The sequence below is a fragment of the Psittacula echo genome (assembly GCF_963264785.1).
Source record: "Psittacula echo genome assembly, chromosome: 2".
NCBI lineage: Eukaryota > Metazoa > Chordata > Aves > Psittaciformes > Psittacidae > Psittacula > Psittacula echo.
The window spans coordinates 142,874,402-142,895,467 of record NC_137737.1 but is presented as its reverse complement, the minus strand read 5'-3'; the positions used below and the strand labels follow the sequence as shown (position 1 = coordinate 142,895,467).

Here is a 21,066-nt window from a genome sequence, read left to right as displayed (position 1 = left end):
ACCTCAGTATATACTACTGAGCTCTAAGCCATTCTCCTGGGTACAGTATTGGTTTTGTTTGTTCTTCTGAAGTGCCAATTCTGACCAGAGGTATTTGGGTACTTAACTGCAGTGCTGAGACGTTTACTGGACTGTTCCACTCTTGTTATTCTGACAGCTCATGAGCAAAAATACTAGACTGCAAGAAAGCAAACTGGAAAACAGCATTAGCAGGTGTCTAGAAACAACGTACCATCAGATGGAGCAAATCAACTTATGAAAACAAATTTCACAGAAAGCTTTGCAAAAACATCAGGTGAAGCTTTTCCTTTGGTAGGTCAGTTGCAGTAGGAAGCAACAATGCACTGAGTTCCTTGTGTCTCTGCTAAAGGACACCGCTAACTGCTGGCTAGCAACACTCTGTGAATGAGAACCCCATTCTGCCTCACACTGAGAAGGTTCAGAAGCAAAAGCAAAACAGGAGCAGAGGCAACAGCAAAATGTGCTCAATGACCAGCTGTAATTCACCCTGTCCCCCCTCCTTGCAACTGCTTCTGGAAAAGCGCTCCATCTGAGTGAGGACCAGAGTAGCAAAGCCTGGAATAAGAACTGCTTCACGTACCTTGCTCCCTGTTCAGGAAAGCAAAAGGTCTAACCCAAGGGCCTGGCCCAGAGCCCAGCTTTCCCTGGCAGCTCCCAGAGTCCAGCGCTTGTGCTGAATCTGCATCCTGCTGTGGCTTCCTGGAGAGCTGCTATTTGCGAGGAGGGAGCAGAGCAAGAAAAGCTTAGGAAGATACTGTGTTCTGTAGGTTTTCTGAGGCCCTTATCGATGTACAACATTTTTCCTTTCCACAGCAAACATAGGCATGGTCAGAGTTACAAACTGGTTATGAAAGTCAGCTTTATAGGTAATGCAGCAACAGTGCTGGTTTGTAAAAGGCATCAGCAGGAGTATCAGGAGCAGGATCATGGGATCATGTCAAGTATGTGTTCCTCCCTATACTGATGATTAACCAGGGCACAGTAAAAATATTTTAATAAGCTGAAAAGTAACTTAATTCCTCAATATTTATTTGATATACATGGACTGTAGGGAGGGAAAATGTTTGCCTGAAAGTTAATGATTGTTTCATGATTTATGATAAGGCTATAAATCTCTATGCAAAGAGGAGATCAAAGGGAATCACATCCCATTATGAATCCTGAGGCAGCCTGAAGCCTTCACTTTTCATATCTTGCCTCTGAACAAGGCAAAAATTTGAGCTTGAAATGGAAAAAAGATAAAGCAGGCTCCAGCAACTGAATCATCACCATCCGCTCCGGAGTGGAGTTACTATGGCAATAGCAGTGCTGCTGCACAGCTTGTCCTTACCCATTCTACAGGTATGACAGCAAACATACGTGAGAAATGTCCATCTCACACGTGCGGCTCGCAGGAGAGGCTCATGGGCTCCAGTGCCCAGTCCCTGCAGAGAGGAAGAGCAAATTCCTGTGATTAAAGTATGTGATTTGCAGTTTTCCATGGAAACAGCCTTGGAGCAGGACCCAGGATTCTTCCTGCTGTTCGGTGCCTCAGCAAGGTGTATTCCAGTGCTTAGAGGGTGTCTTATGAGCACAGAGAATCTTTAATGCAGGGATTCTATGCTATTTTTTTTCAGCTGTAACTACCTCACTTCTCTGAATTATAGATGTCTTGACACCACCAGGGAGGATGGTATCATCTTTTTGGCAGAGCATAGCTTGGAGCTCTACATAAGTAATGGACCTAGTCCTGATGCCAGCTTAATAAATTAGTAATTATATCTCTTTGTATGTGCAACAATCAGTGTGTCAGTACTCACCAGTGTCCTCTTTCTTCTTCAAGGACCAGATGAATGCATCACCTTTCCTATTACCGATGGTATGTTCTCTGTACTGCACATAAAGGACACATTTGCTCTTAATTATTTGTGAGACAGTATTTAATATTTACTCTCTAATAGCAAACAGAAGTTCCCCACAGGAATTGGGGCCCTTTGTAGGAAGCATACATGCAAAGGAAATCTCTGCCCCAAAATATTATCGCTGAAAGTACAGTTTCTGCAAGCTCATTAAGTCCTACAAGCAGACATTTATGTGGAACCTCAAATGAGCTTCATATTCAGAATTTCTTCATCATTTTTGTGGAAAAGAAGTCCTTTTCACCTATTGTGTGAATATGCACACAGCTCAGATCGCAGCCCTGATAATAAATGCATGCCTTTTAAGTAGAGCCACTCTGGGGAGCAGATGAAGGTGGTTAACACATGCGCATTAATCAATGGGAGGGTCAACAACAATTATCACAGTGAGAGGTAAAAGAGATGCTACAATAATTAAATACACTATGCCACGCACTGAGAAGCAAGTACAGTTTTACATCTCTACATTTTCCATCAAAAGGTGGTGTTGAATAATAAGGCGCAGAGAACATCTGACACATTTTGCTACGTATACAGCTATGCATCCATCATATTTGTACCGGTAACATTTACCCCGTTATGTGTCTGCTTCATGCCTCACCCTGAAACCTCCATCACAGCACTTCCCTGTGAACATGTTCATGCTCCCCACGCCCTCCTGCACCCAGGGCAGCGTCCCCCCCCGGCTCTGCCCGCTCTGGGAGGCTCCGAAGCGATGCTGCTGCCCACTGGGATACCCGCGGCTCCGCTCCCGCACCCCGGGGCGGGCGGCAGCGGCAGCACCACGTGTCGGGGCGGGGAGCGGTGGGGCCGGGCAGGGCTCCACCACCCGTCAGCGACGCAACGGCAGCGGCCCCGGCTGAGCGCATCCCTTCTCGCCCATGCCAGGTGCCCCTTCCCGGCTGCGACGTGACTGAGGAGCGATGGGGCCTCTGCGGGAGAGCAGCAAGGTGAGGAGACGGGGATGGCTGCGGGAACCGGGCGGCTGCGGGGACGGGCGAGCGGCAGGGGCAGGCAAACCCCGGCCCCCCCGCTCGTCCGGAGCCTGCCTGGATGGTGGAAGGAGGAGGGTGCATCCCAGAGTATCCCTTCCCAAGCAGGAGCAGAAGACGCAGCTGGAGAAGGAGGTGTCCCGCAGCCGCATCCCCCGCCTGGTCCTCCGCCCGCAGCAGAAGACATCCCCCGCTTCCGAGTCGCCCTTTTCGGAAGAGGAAAGCCGGGAATTCAACCCGCCCAGTTCCTCCGGGGGTTCTCGCAGGACCGTCAGCAGCAACAGCTTCTGCTCAGGTACCGCAGAGGGATCCTCCCCTACCCTCCCGGCCTCAGTGCCCACCCAGCACCCTGGCCCCCGAGGGTTGCTGTCACCCCTGGATGCAGCACCTGTGTGTCAGGCTTGTCCTGAGCCCCGATGAGCATCCTGCTCTGCAGATGTAGAAGGGCAACCATTGATTTTTCCAGTATCTGTTCTTTTAATACATGCCCATAAGCGACACCAGATGTTTCCATTTCGAGTTCTGCTATCTACTGCTAAAAAGTTGGCGGCTTTACTGCAGTAAAATAGTTGCTTTAAAGAGAAAGATTTGCCTTAAAAACTGCAGCATGGGGCTAAGGCATCTGAAAAGGCCCTAAGTCACTGTGTAAAATAGGGGAGTTGCTAATACAGGTGTCAGATATAGGTCAACTACTGTAATTCCTTTTTGTTTTGTGATAGTGATTGTGCATGAATCGGAACTAAATATGTAGGTGAAGTTTTCACTGTCAAAGTGAATTGCGTTTTGTTTATTTGAGCATTCAGGCTTCTCCTGGCAAGCCTGTCACCAGAGCTGGGCATGTCTTCTCTACAGAGAGGGAAATGTCTGGGTGATACATCAGAAGTAAATTACTATTTTCCAATTGTAGACCACAAAAGAGTCATTCTCTCTTCAACATAAGTATAACCCTTTATGTCAGGGACAGCTTGAAACCAGATATTTTATGTTACATATTTGTCCTGTGTAGAGTTCAGTACAATTCAAATGCCTTGACTAGCAGTGAATGACTCAGATTCCTACTAGTGGCGAGCAATCTTTTAACTGTTCACCATGTAGGACATTATGCATGTGGATAACAGCATGGAAGGTCACAGCATGAGCACCTTGGGTTCGATATGCATGTGGTAACTTTAAACATATTTTGGAGACTAAACATTTTGTTTTAATAGGTTTTTTTGGAGAGCCTAATATTTTCAGTCTAACTTAAAATCTGAATCAAAATTCTTAAGTATTTTTGTAATAGTTAATATCAGAGCAAGTTCCAAAACTTCCTTTTTTGCTTATTTGTAAGGTATTTCAGGTGTCAAAGGCTTTCCTGAGAACAGCCATAAACACTCGTATTTATCTTTGTCTTCACTACAGTGGATCAGATTATTGGTTTCAATTCCTTTAATGAAAAGCAGTGTATTTAACACTGTGTACAAGAACAGTCAGTTTTCCTAGATGAGAAACACACTATCCATGTTAGAGTCTAGCTTGGGCAGATTTTGCAATTCAGACTCAGTGGAATGATCTATTTGGTTATTGTTTAATGAACAATGCAAAATGTTAAGCAAACAACACAGTACTGTAGGACCAGTGAAGTCTTTTTCCCATGCCTTTGGAATCCCTCCACCTTACCTTGCAAGAGTTTGCTGTTACAAAGAAGTAAAATCTTTTGAGGCTTTCTAGAAATGCATTATTTTTATGATCTGTCCCAAATGACTGCTTCTTATCCTGACTTTCTTCCCCTGTGTGTTGACAAGCCTTTCATCCTGGTTACTGACATTCTTTTTCATGTCTTTTGGGTCTCTGTTGTGTTCTTCAGATCTCTTCAGCACAGAGCTGCCCAGGGGTACCCTTGCTGTCCCACTGCACTATGCATGTTGTCTGGGGGCCCAGGAGAGCTTTGTATTTGCTCTGGGTGTGGCTGATCTCATGGCTGGACAGTTTTAAGGCACCTTTCACAGAGGTTTCAGGAGTGCAGTGCTATTGCAAATGCCCCTGTTTATATTTCCTGTATTCATCTTCTATTCTTCCATGTATACATTGATACAGTTTGCTTTTCTTTCCCATGCTGAGTGCTCTGCTGCTTGCAGCACCCATACTACCCAGTTTGACTGCTGAGTCTTCAAACCTTTCACAGCCAAGGATCAGCCAAGGCCCTGTGCTCCATCCTAGTACATGGGGTCTTGTTGATCGATGGGTTTGATGGATTTTTCACTATAGTGTAGGTATGATGACAAAAGTCACTGACTTGGTCTCCTCTGTCTCTGATGTCCCTTCCCTATCTTCCTTATGAAAGTACTTCTTTATCATAATATGTATAGTTCAGATAGATTGAAATTCCCAGCAGCAGCAGGTGGCTGCTCGTTCCTGTTTCTGGGGAGGGGATGGCAAAATGCTGCATGGGGAGGGGAGTAAAGCAGCCTCTCACCTGCCTCTTGGTTCTTCATCTTAATGGAGAAGTGGCATGCGCAGCAAGTGTATTTAAAATTAGCAAGTAATACATTTGGAAGAGGGGAGCTGATGGATAATATGAATGACAGTGTGATGGCAGTATGAAAAAGCTCATGAGCATTTGGATAAATCTCTTTTTTGTAAGTTCTTTGGAGCATTAAACTTCAAAAGGTTCTTGAAAAGATTGTATGACTTGACACCTAGAAAAATTCCTTTTCTCTTTACCCTTCCCTTGACAAGTTGCTCTCTGCCTTTCTTCCTTTATCATTGACACTAAGTGGTTATGATCAGTAGATTTCTTTTTCCCCTCCTCCATTTAAACATGTATTTCCTGCTTGATTCTCTAGGGCTTACGAGGTTGTCCATTTTCCCTGTGTGCTTACATTGGTCACAATGCGTAAGTGAAGGCTTGGAGTTCTTTTTTTTTTTTTCTCTAAGTGAGAGCAGCAGGGCCTTCTAGGTATCATTAATGTTGGTTTACATAGAGGGAGCCTTTGGGAACTGTGGCAATGCAAAAATTATCACTTGGCAACAGACAAGAGACACTTGGGTTTAGTTCTTAGTTTCTTTTGAAGAAGTTAGTTCTGGCTGAAGTAATTCATGTGATCAGCTTTGTCTTGGGTGACTGGGTCAGAGGCTCACTTGACCCTGTCAGTCAGTTATTTGCAACTGATTGTGTCAGTTTTGCTTTGTAAGTCTGTATGAAACATGATGAGGCTGTTAATCTTACCTGATATTCTTGACAAAACGTGTTTTTAATATCCCTTTTTTCTGCCAAGTGAACATGGATGCGCTCTGGATGTTGTGTAGGCAAGCTGAGCCTTTGTATCAGTATTCACCATTTGCAATCCTTCCATAAAAGCCTAGTGCATCTGGGGTCCTGTTTGTCATTTGATATGGGAGCACTTCTCTTCCTGCAGCCACTGCCCTCCTTTGGCTTGGATGTCGGCCACAGAGCTTGTGTGATGTCAAACCATGAACAAACATTCTCAGCAGCTTCTGGCACGGCTGCTACTGAGCACTTGCCCGTGTCACGTGTGTTTTCCTCATCAGTTGCACTTGGCTCCAAGCAGCTCCGTGCACTTACCTACCTTCTCAGCTGGGTGGAGAGCACAATTTAAGCATCGAGAGCAAACCATCCGCTTGTGGGCCCGTGGCAGAGTGGCTCCTGGGCTGCCTTTGTCAAGTCCAGCTGCAGTATTTGACTCATAAGAAATAAGATACTTAGGGCAGGGCGTTATCCTTGATTTCTGTGTACACGTCCTTTTGATACCAAGCCAGCTGTGTATTGGATCAGAGGCAGCCTGGACATGCCAAGCTCAGGAACAGCCTGTTTAGCTTTTCATTGTAAAAGGAAGTTAGTTTGGGATCTGCTTTTTTCCTAGTTTCTGCTGCTGAATAGCTCAGCTTTTAAATTTCTCCTTATCAAGAAGACTTGTTACAAGCTACCTCCATAACGATGCCCAGGGTTTCCTCCAGCTTTTCTTCAGAAGCCAGCTGCCTGAATTTCTGTAGGTAATGCAGCAGTGCTTTGTGAACTGAGATGCAGCTTTGCAGGAAGCAGCTCTGCATTTAATAATCGTTTCAGCAAAAGACTTTGAGAACAAGGAAACCTGTTTTATACCCACAGCAAACGGTTCGTCTTACCTGCAAATCACCTCTTTAACTGGACTGCATAGTACTACAGGCTATTGAAAACCAGTAGTGTCTGTGCACATGGATGATTGTGACTCAGTACAGCAGTTTTCCAAAATAGGAGTTGAAGGTTCCGTTTTGCTTTTCCTTTCAAATTTCAAGATCTAGGTTCAGTGCTTATTGCATATCTTGTTCTTTTCTGGTGCAATGACTTTTTAAAAATCTTGTTCTTCTATGTGGCACAGTAACTGTGCTCCTGTACCAAGGCTGCACTGTAAGCCTTGGGGTGCAGGCACTGCAACAGGAAACTCAGCATTACCATTCCCTGATCCTGTGCACAGTCCCCTTGAACTCAGAGACTATTTGCCCGTTGGCCCAGCTGGTGATGGATGCTGGGGCTGAGTTCACACTCCCTATGTCAAAAAAAGCATGTGGGCTTTCGGCAGGTTTACTGAAGTCCATGTGAATGCATGACTCATATTCGTAGTCACAGACAAGAAGAGAAGGGTTGTATGGGTGTTAATGGACAAAAAGCTGTATATTCTGGAACTGTGGTAAATAATTTCTTTGCTAAAGCATTGAAGCAGGTTGCACTGTAACCATCTAGCCTTGGAGGCTACACTATTAAAGTGTGTGTACTTAAACATGTATTTCTGAATAGAAAAACAGAGAGGAAAACAAATTTTCAGTATTTCATCAAGTCAACAGAATGAGGCCAGAGAGTTAGTATAGATTACTGAAAATAATTAGTCCTATTACTTGTGTGTATTTATAAGTATGTATAATGTATGTATTACTATACAGAAACCATGGGTTCTCCCATTCTTGTTGCTTGTTATAAGAAAAAATATTTCATTTAAATAGCTCCTTTGGGGTTTATTTGTTGCTCTTTTTCGGTCTGAGTTACTGAATCAGAGATAGGCTTAAAAGTGCTCAAGTATGTGATACTGAAAGTTAGCTTCTCTTTCCTGCAGTCCTTTATGCTGTGCTTTTATGAGGTATTTTTGCCATTATTTCAAAGGTACGAAGTGGAGGTGTTCTCCAGCACATCTGCTTGCAGCACTCTGTTTAATGCAGCTCAGGATCACCGCGATACTAATTTACAAAAGCATTGAAACAAAATCTGCTTGCAAAAATGCACGGATGGCCTTTGCATAGGGGCCACACTGTGACATGCTTCCTTTTCTCACTGCTGCTTCCCTGGAGAATTTCCTGCTGGGCTGGTGTAAATGCAGTAATTTATTATTGCTTCATATTGTTAACCACTAGTTCTGTTTCTGTGGCTCAAGATTGGTTCCAAAATGGAAATGAGCAAAGTGCCTAGGTACTAGAGAGCGAAGCCTGCTGGTTACTACGCTTTTGGCCTTTCCCTGCTTCCTTTTCAACTTCACTATTTATTCCCTCTTACTAAGTAACAGTCTTTTTGTTTCTGTGCCACACAACAACATCTGGAAGCCAAAATATTTGACCTTTTGAATGCTTGTTGTCACCTTTTTATTTATCTGTCAGCACAGTGAACCTTTAAAGCCTGACCTGAGCCTCTGGAGCCAGTAGAAGAGTTCTGTTCTCTCTGGCACATTTTGGGTGTTGTCCTGAGAACACTCAGTACCTCACCCTTTCTACCCTCTTTGTCACAGCTTGCTGTGTGATGCGGCCTGAATTCTAAACTGCAATGTGTATTTTCTTTGCCACCAATGTGTAATCTAATGGTTTTGTTATAAAGTGCTTTTCATACAGTTTTCTATTCTCATGCATGTTGAAGAACATCACAACTTGTAGCAGGACTGAAACTTCAATTACAAGTCTTTGGTTTATTTTGTACTAAAAGAGAATCTTGATGCTTTAAAAGAAATTCTACATGATGTTTTAACCCTACACTTACAGGGTTAATATATGTCCTTGAAATTCTGGAACAGTGTTTTGATGTGTACATACCACCAGATACAGTGGCTGGGTTCTGTGTGTGTTAATGCTGAGTGCCAGTCTGGGCCTGGGGGAAGTTAACAAAAACAGAAAATAGGAGTACAACAGCAATGGCTAGAATATATGTGGTTTCCTTCCATTAAAAGGTAAACAGTGCAACATGGTGATTTCGAAGCTGTGAAAGTCACAGTCATGCTGCCAGCCATGGAGGCAGAGCTGTGTGAGAGCAAGGGGCTGTAATATGTTGTACCATTTGAGGAACAGGTACAAATTTCTATGTGGTCTTCTGAAGATTTTTATTTCCAAAAATGCTGCCTTTAAAATTGGATAATGTATAATTTCTTCCTTTAATGCATAATGGAATTAAACGTATAAAAACACACACGTAGAAATCCATCTGTATATACACATGTATTTCACATAGAGTTAATATTAAATGGGTAATCTTTCTTAGACTGGATGCAGTCAAGGCTTTCCCACCAGAGGCAGCAGCAGTGGTTCCACTTCCAGCTACTGTCCTCAGAAAAGGTTAGTGAGGTCTACTAAAGTGCTTAAAAAACCCTATCAAACATCCAAGACTCTTCTTTGTCTCTTTTTCAGACCCTTTCCTGTCCTCACCTTTAGTTAAAAATTTTCTTTATAATTTTCAAATAGATTTTCAGCCCTCTGTCATCTTAAAACCCTTGTCCAAATGTTACCTGTGATGTGATGTGATATCAAAGCTCTAGGAGCTGTTTTATTGGTGACCACAGCTCTCTCCTAGTAACAGTACTATTTTTATTGATGTTTTTACTAGTAAGCCTTTATGCTTTTGTTCTGTAATACTTCTACTATTAGTGGTGCTATAAATGTAATGACAAGGCCAGTAAGCCACAATACAGTCATTTTTTCAGATGCTTTCTCAGAACTCACATCAGTTCTGCCTGTTAGTGAAATGTGAAAATAGAGGGAAGATTAGTAGATTTACTGCCAAAGTCCATTAAAATTTGCTGCTTCAGTGTAACTTATCTGTTGTATAGTCAAGATGTCAAGAGCAGATACCTTTAAGGACATGTTTATGGGAAATAAGGAACAAGGAATAAGACATTTTCCCAAGGAAGTGGTGAATGCCCCATCCCTGGCAGCATTCAAGGTCAGGCTGGATAGGGCTTGGAGGAACCTGGTCTACTGGAAGGTGTCTCTGACCATGGGGTTAGAACTAGATGATCTCAAGGTCCTTTCCAACTCAAACCATTCTATGATTCTGTGATTAACTACTTGCCCAAGCTGTAGGAGCAGGTCAGTCCATCTTCTCTCACCTTCCTCTCCCCTCTTATACATAATTCGAGCCTGTCACCATTTATGCCATGCTGTGAGTGATCAGTGAGCAGTTTCCATGCTAAATTTTCAGTAGTGACCATTAGTGTTCAGCCTGTGGGTGTTACGGAAGCAAGGTCAAAGTGGCTGGTGAAGGAACAGGTGTAAAAGTTACCCGTATATTAATGATAGGAGCCACAGCAACAGTCAAAAGGAGTTGAAGATGTTTAATTTTACCTGCTTCTGTTATCCCACTGCTCACTTTGGAAATAGATCCCTTATTTCGGCCCATTTCTGGGCAAGTGAAGAGGTCTTCACCTCCTCCCATCAGAGTTGTCAGCAGGGTTTTGGAGGAGCCTGCAGGTCTGTGGGAAATACTTATGTCATTACTGGGTTAGATTTTATAACTAGAACATTAAAATCAATAGTTCCAGCTTGAACAGGGAAAACCAGAGTGGTTCCCAGCTGTGGAGTATCTAAAAAATGTCAAGGAAAAGAATGATCCTATGCATGGAGGTTGTACAGGATCCCTGGAGATCACTTCATCCAGCCACCTTTGCACAGGACTGTCTCCAGTACTACATCATATCAGCCTATCATATCTTTGTCTATCCGAGTCTAGAAAACCTTCAAGGACAAGAGTTGGCAAAGCCTCTCAAGGTGACTTCAAGAAGCGATGGAGCTGCTAGCCTGCCTTCTTTCTTAGGCAAAATGGAGCATACTTAATTCAAGTTCTGTCTGCAGAGACACAGAGATTAAATGTGGAATTAATTTGCTTAGCAGAATTTCATGTAAGTAAGCCTCCTCTATTCTTCCTGTCAGGGCTATAGTTTTGGTGGCTTTCCTACTCTGCTTTAATGTGCTTGACTTTTGGTAAGACACGTGCCTCACAACCACATGATATTCTGATGAATTTTATTAAATACTAACACCAACAGTTTCTTAAAAATAGCTGTAAAATGAGTTTAGAATTGATCAGATGGACCAAAACCAGTAGCATTTTAGGGCTCTGCTTTTAGTGAAGTCGTTAACTATTTTTTGTCAACAGCCTGTGTGACCTTGCAGGTTTGCAGCTGACAGATTTTTAGTAGCAAATGACTAATTTTGTAGTTATTTGTAGGTGGCAAAATGATGTGGGCAAGTGAGGGTGCCTCTAGAGAACCATTCCATATTGTGATGAGATAGGTGTTAGACTCCTACCTGTTGAGAGCCTCATGGTGTCGATCTGAATATGCTCCACCTCTGTCTTTCTGTATGTACTATTCATTTTATACTACTGTGTTTTATCCTGCTGCTTTTACTGTGTTGTCCAGGTGTTTCAGAATGAGGCTCTGAGTCTCCTCTTAGCACTGTTTTCTGACTGGATGGTGAGCCTTTACACCAACACTGGTTCAGCTGCCAGTCAGAGGAGTGGTTGCACTAGTCAATGGAGAGAGATGAGATCCTCCAGACAGTGATTCAGGGTAGTGGGATGAGTAAGCCTGAATTAGACTCTCCTCCTCCAGAGGAGCCTCTTTCTCTCCAGTTAATACAGAATGAACTTTACAGGTGGAAGCTAGGTGATACATTCCCTTTGGTGTCTGTTAGGAATCACAGAATCCCGAGGGTTGGAAGGGACCTCAAAAGATCATCTAGTCCAAACTCCCTGCAGGAACAGGGTAACCTAGAGGAACTCTCATTAATGCATAAAACACTCCTGTGCTAAAAGACAAAAGAAGAGCAAAGCATGTAGGGTGTCAAAAAATGTGGAGCAGACAAACGGATTGGGAGATTAACCTAAAAAATTCTGAAATACCCTTAGTGGTACCCTCACCATCAACAGCCAGCTCACAGTGTGACATGCTTGCAGAGCCGTGGTTACCCAGACTAACAGATCTGGGGATGAATTGGAGTCAGGTAGAAGTCAGAAGACTATTTTTGCCCAGGTACACTGAGTATTTACTTACTCTTGGGCCTTCATTAGAGGCCCATGTTTAATTCTAGAATCCACATTTCTTAGTGGAAATTCAAAATACGTACAGCCTGAACACTGGTCAAGGGAACCTTAAGAGGAGATGAAAGTGGGACAGTGAAGTGAAGATAAATAGGGGATGGACAGTTCAGACTCATAGAAGTGCATAACTAGATCTGGCAGTTAGGAGTGAAAGTAGAAATAAGTCAGTGGCTCCTCAGAGAGAGCATCATTAATTATTTGGTGCATTACATAAGGTGGTTATATATACAATATCCCTTGAAACCTTTAGGAAAAGGCAGCGTTTTTCCAAAGAAGGTTCTAAGACATATTCCAGTGAAATTTCTTAACTCCTAAAGTGCCCAAAAAAACAGAGAAAATCACGTCACAATGTATGGCCTCAAAGTCTAGAACACTATTTTTGTCAGTTGTTAGAGTATTATTATCTTTAATTAATATCTAATTTAATATCTTTATTATACTTTGATTTTACTATTTGAAAGTTAGTGCATGCAAATGTCAGAGTACTCTGAGCAACCTCGCTGATTGTTTGTTAGAGAAGACACTATATCCCATGCTTGGCTTTGAAACTTGTCAGGCATGCCTGATCTGGGAGAAGGGTTGGACATGGAGTTTCAGTGATGAAATCCAGCTGATGTTCAAAGGGAAAGTACTACCAGAGCACTCTGAGGAGGCCACTGTGAAAAAAGATAGTATGAATATTGCTAAAGTAAACAATGAAAGTCTTATGTTATAAATTTGGTTTTTCCCTCTTGTGCAACTAAATAATATAGGCAATATCAGAAGTGATCTTGTGCTGTGAAATACTTTCACAGCAGTATTTGCCAGCTTTCTCTCTTCTGTCTTCCTTATGCTCATGTGCCTGAGAAGGTAAATCAGGTTTCTCTGTATTCCTGAGGAGTCTAGACCTGAAATCCTTACTGGGGCAAAAGTCTTGCCAAGTAATAGGACTCAATCCATAACTGACCTTGCTGAAAACTACATTGCTATCATGTCTCTATATATTCATATCAGCAGAAAGTGAATACCATTGTGGGCTTATCTGCTCCTATTACCTTCCTCCTTTGGAGATAGATCCATTATCTCTGCCCATTTCTGGGCAGGTGGAGATCCTCACCTCCTTCCATCAGAGTTGTCAGTAGGGGTTTTGGAGGAGCCTGCAGGTCTGTGGGTAATACTGAAACCACACTGCACTCTTCCTCTTGTGGATGAGTAGCAGAGGTGTTCACTGCAGCAGTGAGCGGAATGTATGGTCAGGCTGTCTGCAGGGCAGAGGGAGCATCAGTTTGGTATGCGGTTAGGGTCCATAAGGAAGTTTGTTGCTCTCCTGTGGGGAGTTCACCTACAGTGTTAAATACAATTAAATAGCCTGTTAACGCTTTGGTAGCAGGGAAGAATGAAGGTAAGTGCATGCAATTTGGCTCTCACTGAGCTGCTGGATACCACCTCAGGACTTTTTCTTGTGCTAGAATGGTGGGTTGCAGGTCAGATGGGAGGTGGATCCCCTAGACTATAGCAGAACTTTGCTTGCCTTTGGTGAGGAGCACCAGCACTTATATGCAGCTGTTCCTGTCTGTGGTTGTGAACACTCTGACACAGAAAACTGTCCCTCTGCACCTTGGCCTAGATTTGAACAGTTCTAATTTTGTTTACGTTTCTGGCTAATACTAGGTCGAAGGAGTAGAAGTTACACATTACACAGAAAATATAACAAACTATCAGAGGAGAGGGAGTACAATAAAATCACCAATTTACTTCATTTGGAGAGGGAATGCTCACCTGCTTATTTGTGTATTTAAAGATCACAAGGGGTATAAGTAAAGAGCTATTCTTCTTTGTGCAAGGCTCATTTCTTCCTTTAATAAATGCCCCATTGCAATGAAAGCTGATGTCCTTAAGGGTAAAATGAGAATGTGTAGACATAATATATGTGATCATAGTGTCAACAGGGTGATATCAGAGGTAATGGTGGCAGTATGGTAATTAGAATATTTAAATTTTAATGCTTTCTTTAGCTACCTCGTTTCCTTAGTGCAGTCAGCTTTAAGTATTTGAGTTTTTTACTGCCCTAATTCTTAACACTGAAGTTTAGTTCTTTCGTTATTTAAAGGTTTTATCAGCTCCTGATGCTCCTCTGGTAGCATATCTAGCTTTGGGTGTTATTTTTATATAAAGCGTCCCATATAAAACACGTCTATAAGGGCTGCAGAACCTGTGCAGGTGTTGCAGTGGTTTTACTGGTGTAAAGATGAAGTAAACAGTTTTGGGTTGTTTTTTTTTAATGCAAAGTTTTGAAAATAATGTCATATAGAGAAAGAACTAAATGGAATGGTCACAATTAAAAATAAACTGCATGAAGCTTCACTTTTCAGAATATATTTATAATTATAAATGTGTGCTTCTGAAGAGCAGATGAGTTGGACAAAGCTAAAGGAGCTGCTTAAATGCAGTTCAGAAGCTCACTCAGCATGCTGATCCATTGCCCTGTAGGTGGCATTCATTCAGCCTGCAGAAGAGACTGAAACCTTGAAAAAAGGAAATGGATGCTGATCTGGGAGGAAACTGCTGCCTTCTCTTTTCTTTGTATTCATTTATACAGTGATGTTGATGGGAATGGAAAGGATAAAAAGTAAAATAAAATCATGTGGACAGCAATCCTGCTTTAGTCAGGAAGAATGTGGGGATAGGCTGAAAACCTTATTAGCCATCTTCACTTTCATTTTCCTGGAGACCAATTCTGAAGGCAGCAGCAATATGGCAAAAGGAGATGCTTGTAGGTTTAATTGAGCTGATGTGAAGGAATGAAATACAATGAAGTTGTATTAGGTGCTTTACGCCATTACTGCCCTTTGTGCTTGGGAGATAATCCTGGCAGTAGGCAGGGCTGCCCCACAGCTTGGCATCATGGCTGGCACTTTGCAGGGGCCTGAACAGCAACACCTTGGGCTGCTGTCTGCTGATACATGCTAAGGCATAGAACATGAATTGAGCGGTCAGCACCTACAGGTACCTTGCTCAATATTGGAGGCAGAATGCGGAGAAATAAGAAGCAGAACATCAGAGCAAATAGCTGGCCAGGAAAACTGGTTCCCATAAAAGGATGCGGTTGTTTTACTGTACTGAGGAACCAGTACTTAACAGCTGCTTTTCCCTGAGAAGGAGAGGTGGGCGGGGAGGGAGTTAGGTAGTTACAGGGTGTCCCTTTTGTCTCATAAATGCACAGTCATATACTGGCTTTTTGAGCAATCTGTCCATGCAAAGCTCATTGCAAGATCAGGCTTGACCTGAATTATGAACAGGGTGGAAGTGAGAAGTGCAATATGGTCATGCAAATCTTTTGGCTCAGTTGCTGGTACTTCTTTGAGTTTCATGTTAGGTAAAGAGACTGCACTAAGAGCAAGCAGGGTGCAGTTGCATAATTAAGATGGCAGGTTTCATTTTGTATTGGGAAAGATCAATCAATTACGGTTCTCCAGGGGAGTAAATATTCAAGGCTTCCTTGTGTCAGAGTAGCCTGTTTTTGTCGTGTATCTCTAAAACCACCATGACTTTTAGGGGAGCTGTGATTACAGGAGATGTGATTAGATGAAGGGGGTGTTTGATATGTGGATTTCGTCTGGACTCAGACTTCTTACTTTGCATTTTATTGTTAAGAGCTGGAGTGTTTGTATTCCTGGAGGTCAGGAACGTGAGTCTGTTCTTGAGGTGGCTGCTGATGCTACAGACAGCTGGTATGCCCACAGAGAAATTTGGTCTTAAACAAAAGCAGTCTGTGTATAACACAACCTCTTCAGAACTAGGTGCCTCACAGCCACTTGTCAAGAAGGAAGAGCTCTGTGATCACAATAGCTTTAAGAGGAAAAACAATTTTCAGAAACATTTATTAATTCCAGTTAAATTAAAATCCTGACTTTGTGCATATGGACTCTAGGTTGTTCTCTTGCTCACACAGGAACAGATTTTGAAGGACAGTCTATGGCCTCCATGGGCCGTGTTAGCTCTTCATCCAGTGGATACTACACAAGCCATTCTCGTGTCTTATGTGCATTTCCTCATTTCATAATACTCCCTAACCTAGCTATGTCAACAGAATTTATCTTAGATCTGAGGTTTTATTATGTAGCCCCTGATTTTGTATTTTGTCAGACTTTCTGCCATAAGGTGTTCAAGACTTCTTCACAAAATGGGAGAAATTAATAGCTCCTCACCAGTTTTCAGAAACAAGGTTGTACATATCAGGTAAATGGCTGCAAACAGTTGTAGCGCAAACACTTTTTTTGTTTGTTTCATTTTCTGCTAACATTCACATACTTACTAGTTAGAAATGTTGATGTTTTCCCTTTTCCCTTCAGATGACACTGGCTGTCCCAGTAGCCAGTCAGTATCTCCAGTGAAGACTCCTTCTGATGCTGGGAACAGTCCTATCAGTTTTTGCACTGGTAGTGATGGAGACTTCTGCAAGAAGAAATTCAGTCCAGGGACAACAAGCGAAGGGAACCCACAGCTGAGTCGGTCTAAGAAGGAGACAAAGACAAGCCTTGTAAAGCCTGGTGAGTACAATATAGTGCCTTTCATTTCTTTAATTACACTTTCTACTTTCCTAGTACATCTGCAGGTGTCTGCATACATGGTGTTGTGCTGCCTGTGATACCACTAATGCTGATAGTAAATAAAAAAAAAAAGTTGGGTTCTTTCCATGGAGCCACCTGCAAGGTTTGGAAACAGTGTTGGTATTAGCTTTTTCATGAAAATATAATTAATTGACATCTTTACTTTCTTTTATGAGGCTCAATGGTGATGCCAAGTAACTGAAATGGAGTTTATCCTGTTTCATGGTAATTGCACACATACTTCACTGGCCAAAGATAAATGACTCTTACCATCAAAGCAAAGATTTACAGTCTTCTGATGTTGTTAGATTTATTGTTGGATCCTGCCTAAAGCTTATGCTGCCAGGCTGTGATAGCTCTGGGAATACAACATGTCAGACCAAGGCAAGACTAAGTGAATATGGACGTAGCTTAGCAAAATGTGGATTATGGATTTTGAAAGTTTTTTTTATACTGAAGACTCCTATACACATGGAAAAGTTATGCACATTTCAATAAATTATTTGGTTTAATTATTACACTTAAATTGACCTATAATATCAAGTTATTAGCCTTTTGCAGTAATAGTCAGAAAGTTGTCTTCATTTAGTTGACAGTATTATTTCAAGTCTTTGAATGGACCTAGTTTAGGTATTTAGGTATTCTTCTAAGTGGGCCGTCCAGTAACTGTTGGTACCTCTACATCGATTGACCTTTAAGGTTGGAAAAACTGTTTCTTGATTTCAAGCCTATTGCTCTTGAGATCCATCAAAACTCTCAGAGCAGGAACCAGATCTAATTTACAGAGTACTTCTAAGTTCCTCCTGCTAAATATCTCATAACGTTTTTAGTGGAAAGTTGTCAAAAACTGCATCATAGTGTAAGCACCGACACGTGTAAGGGACATTCCTGAAATGGGAAGCATGCCAGGGGACAGCCGGGGTTCATTTTCCTCACTGTTGGCCACAGTGTAACTCCCATTGCCATCTCTTGGCTTCAGGTGGATCCAGTGTCTTCCCCATGACCTACATGCACATGAATTTCAGGTGACTCAGTCAGGAATATCTAGCCTTGTGAAAAGAGGAGGCAGCGTCATGTGGCAAAACACACAGGGGAGCAGTAGAAGGGAAGTGGGACATGGGAGGAGAGTAGCAGCAACGTGTCCTTGTATATAACCTAGTTCTGCATATAACTGGATACTTCAAACTCTAGCACAAAAGGGGTGGTGCATAGTATCTTTATACCAAAAGCCCTTACTGATTTATGGAGATAATCTCTACTTCATATTTATCTGAAACAACTTCTTATAATGACTACATGGCAGGAGTATATGATATGATATGAGATATGAGAGACAGAAATGCAGCTGTCTTTTACAGACCATGTCCTGCACTGCATTTTTGCAAGCAAGTACATCAATCAGCGTACACCTTCAAAACGCTTGCCATTTTGCTGAAATAAATTTATCTCTTTCCAGGATTGTTTTCCTGGAACAATCTGAATCTCAGAAGTAACACTCACACAAATATTTAGATAATTCAGGAAATGTCAAAGGGGGATAGCACTGGGAATGAACCCTAGGACATTTTTGGGCTGTTTACAAGTTCCAGTACTTTTCTGCTACTTATGCAAGATCACTTCATCTTTCTTTTCTATACTTCAAAATATGAAATCCAGCATAGCTCTTTTTTTCTCTAACTGTTGCGGTTTAAGCCCACAGTAACTCAGAACCACGCAGCCGCTTGCTCACTCCTGTGCTTCTTTCATGCTTAGGTACATGAGCGTCTACATGGCATACTTTAACCACCAGGTTCTGCACTAGGCCAGCAATATCTTGCCACAGTGCAGCAGCTCAGATGGGTTTACCTCTGTGTTGCCAGTTGCTCTGCTTCCATTGCTGCAACCACCCCCACAGGGCATTTGCCACCATCCATGAGTCAGTATAGAGATAAAGTACTGGCCACTTTTCTCGTTCAGCAATGTCCAAGGCCAGCTGGATGGCTTTCACCTCGGCAAACTGACTCGATTCACCCTCTCCTTCAGCAGTTTCTGCAGCTTGTCATCAGGGATTCCATACAGCTGCCTTCCATCTCTCATGCCTTCCCACAATACGACAGGACCCATTAGTAAACAAGGCATATTGCTTTTCACTTTCTGACAGTTTATTATATGGTGGGGCCTCTTCAGCAAGCATCACCTCCTCCTCTGGTGGCATTCCATTCTTTGCCCTCTGGCCAGTCCATGATGACTTCTAGAATGCCTGAATGACTGGGATTTCCTATTCGAGCTCGTTGTGTAATTAGTGCAGCCCACTTACTCCATGTAGCATCAGTTGCATGATGTGTAGAGGAGACCCTGCCTTTGAACATCCAGCCCAACATGGGCAACCGGGGTGCCAGGAGGAGCTGTGCTTCAGTGCCAGTCACTTCTGAAGCAGCTTGAACCCCTTCATAGGCTGCCAGTATCTCTTTCTCAGTTGGGGTATAGCTGGCCTCAGATCCTCTGTACCCCGACTCCAAAAGCTGAGGGTTTGACCTCGAGTCTCCCCTGGAGCTTTCTGCCAGAGGCTCCAGGTAGGACCATTCTCCCTCACTGCGGTGTAAAGCACATTTTTCACATCAAGGGCTACTGCATGAACTCGAGGGGCCCACTGGCCTAGGTAGTTGCCCATACTGTCCCACACACCCTGCCACTCATGACTGTCCAGCCTCAGGAAAAATCTCTTGGTGGTCTTCTTAGATCATTTTTTAACCCTAGACAAGACCCGAGCACGACCCTGCTTAACTTATGATATGAGACAAAATCGGGCGTTCTCAAGGTGGTATGGCTGGGGGTAAAACACATGCAGTATTTGCGGCAACATGCTGATCCCCAGCAAAAGCAGCAGGCAGGTTTCAAGGGTTGCCAAAGGCCATGCAAAACCTTTAGAATTCTCAAATGCTGCTGTAAATAGCCTGGTGGGGGAGCGGAGGGTATGAGGAAATGTCTCCTTCATAGGTTCACCCTCCGAGGAGGAAAAAAAAGATCTATAATTGCTAAAAATGCCCGTTATATGCCTCCCAAAGTATAGAGGTGATGAAAACGCTGAGAACGTATGCCAGACCAATTTCATGATCAATGATTCTATGGTATAACAAGTCATTACCATGAAATACAGTGAAACAAGAACCTTAGCCCAGGCCCCACAGCTGATCAACACTAAAACAGCAAATATTGGCTGCAAGTAATGTATGACATGCTGAAACTCTGAGACCAAGTGCAACAACTCTGAGAGCAAATATATCAGCTTTGTGACGAGTGACTGTTAATCAGAAACAATGAATGCTTATCACAAATACGATTAGACACACTTTGGTCAGATCTGTTGTTATCTCAACCCTTCGTGCCCCATGTTGGGCGCCACAAAGAACTGTTGTGGTTTAAGCCCAGCTAGTAACTCAGAACCACACAGCCACTTGCTCACTCCCCCCCTTATTCCCCCCACTACCAGAGGGGTGGGAGGAGAATTGAAAGAATGTAATTGAGGGGGTTGAGATAAGAACAGTCCAGTAACTAAGGTATAACACAAAACCACTACTGCTACCATCACTAATAATAATAAGGGAAATAACAAGGGAAGAGAATATAGCTGCTCACCACCCGCCAACTGATACCCAGCCCAACCTGAGCAGCAGTCTGGGCCTTCTGGGTGACTCTCCCCAGTTTATATACTGGGCATGATGTGCTGTGGTATGGAATACCCATTTGGCTAGTTTGGGTAAGGTGTCCTGTCTCTGCTTCCTCCAAGTTTCCCATGCCCCCCCTCACTGGCAAAGCATGAGACTGAAAAGTCCTTGATCAGAGTAAACATTATTTAGCAACAACTAAAAACACCGGTGTTATCAGTGTTGTTGTCAGATTAAAGCCAAAACATAGCACTGCACCAGCTACTAAGGAAAAGAAAAATAACTGTTACAGCTGAACACAGGACACTAACAGCCTTAGGCATTGCTTTATGGATCTAAGTATTAACAAACTAGATTTGGGTATCACTAATAATTTATGTTGTCTGCTTAACGAACCATACTTAATCCTGGAATGAATTATCACTGCATCTTGCTAAGCTTCTGAAAGATTTAACCATGAAGAAATTATTCATTTGGGACAGTTGGTAATGGCTTTTATTGTGCATTAAGTCTGAATCACAGCAGTGTTATAGGTGAATTTGGCTTAAAATCTGTGCCTGCTTTCCCATGAAGGGATGGAGAGGACAGGAACATTAA

General features: G+C 42.8%; 1 protein-coding gene across 1 annotated transcript in view; it reads left to right on the top strand.

Moving 5' to 3' along the window:
- Nucleotides 1-2,842: 2,842 nt before the first annotated feature.
- Nucleotides 2,843-21,066, top strand: part of SYBU (syntabulin) — a gene marked incomplete at both ends in the record, with an annotated part of 48,454 nt that continues 30,230 nt past the window's right edge. Inside the window, 3 exons of the mRNA XM_080609730.1 lie at nucleotides 2,843-2,869; nucleotides 3,020-3,206; nucleotides 16,568-16,769. Of these exons, the coding sequence (XP_080465856.1) occupies nucleotides 2,843-2,869; nucleotides 3,020-3,206; nucleotides 16,568-16,769 (416 nt within the window). The remainder of the gene's footprint in view (nucleotides 2,870-3,019; nucleotides 3,207-16,567; nucleotides 16,770-21,066) is intronic.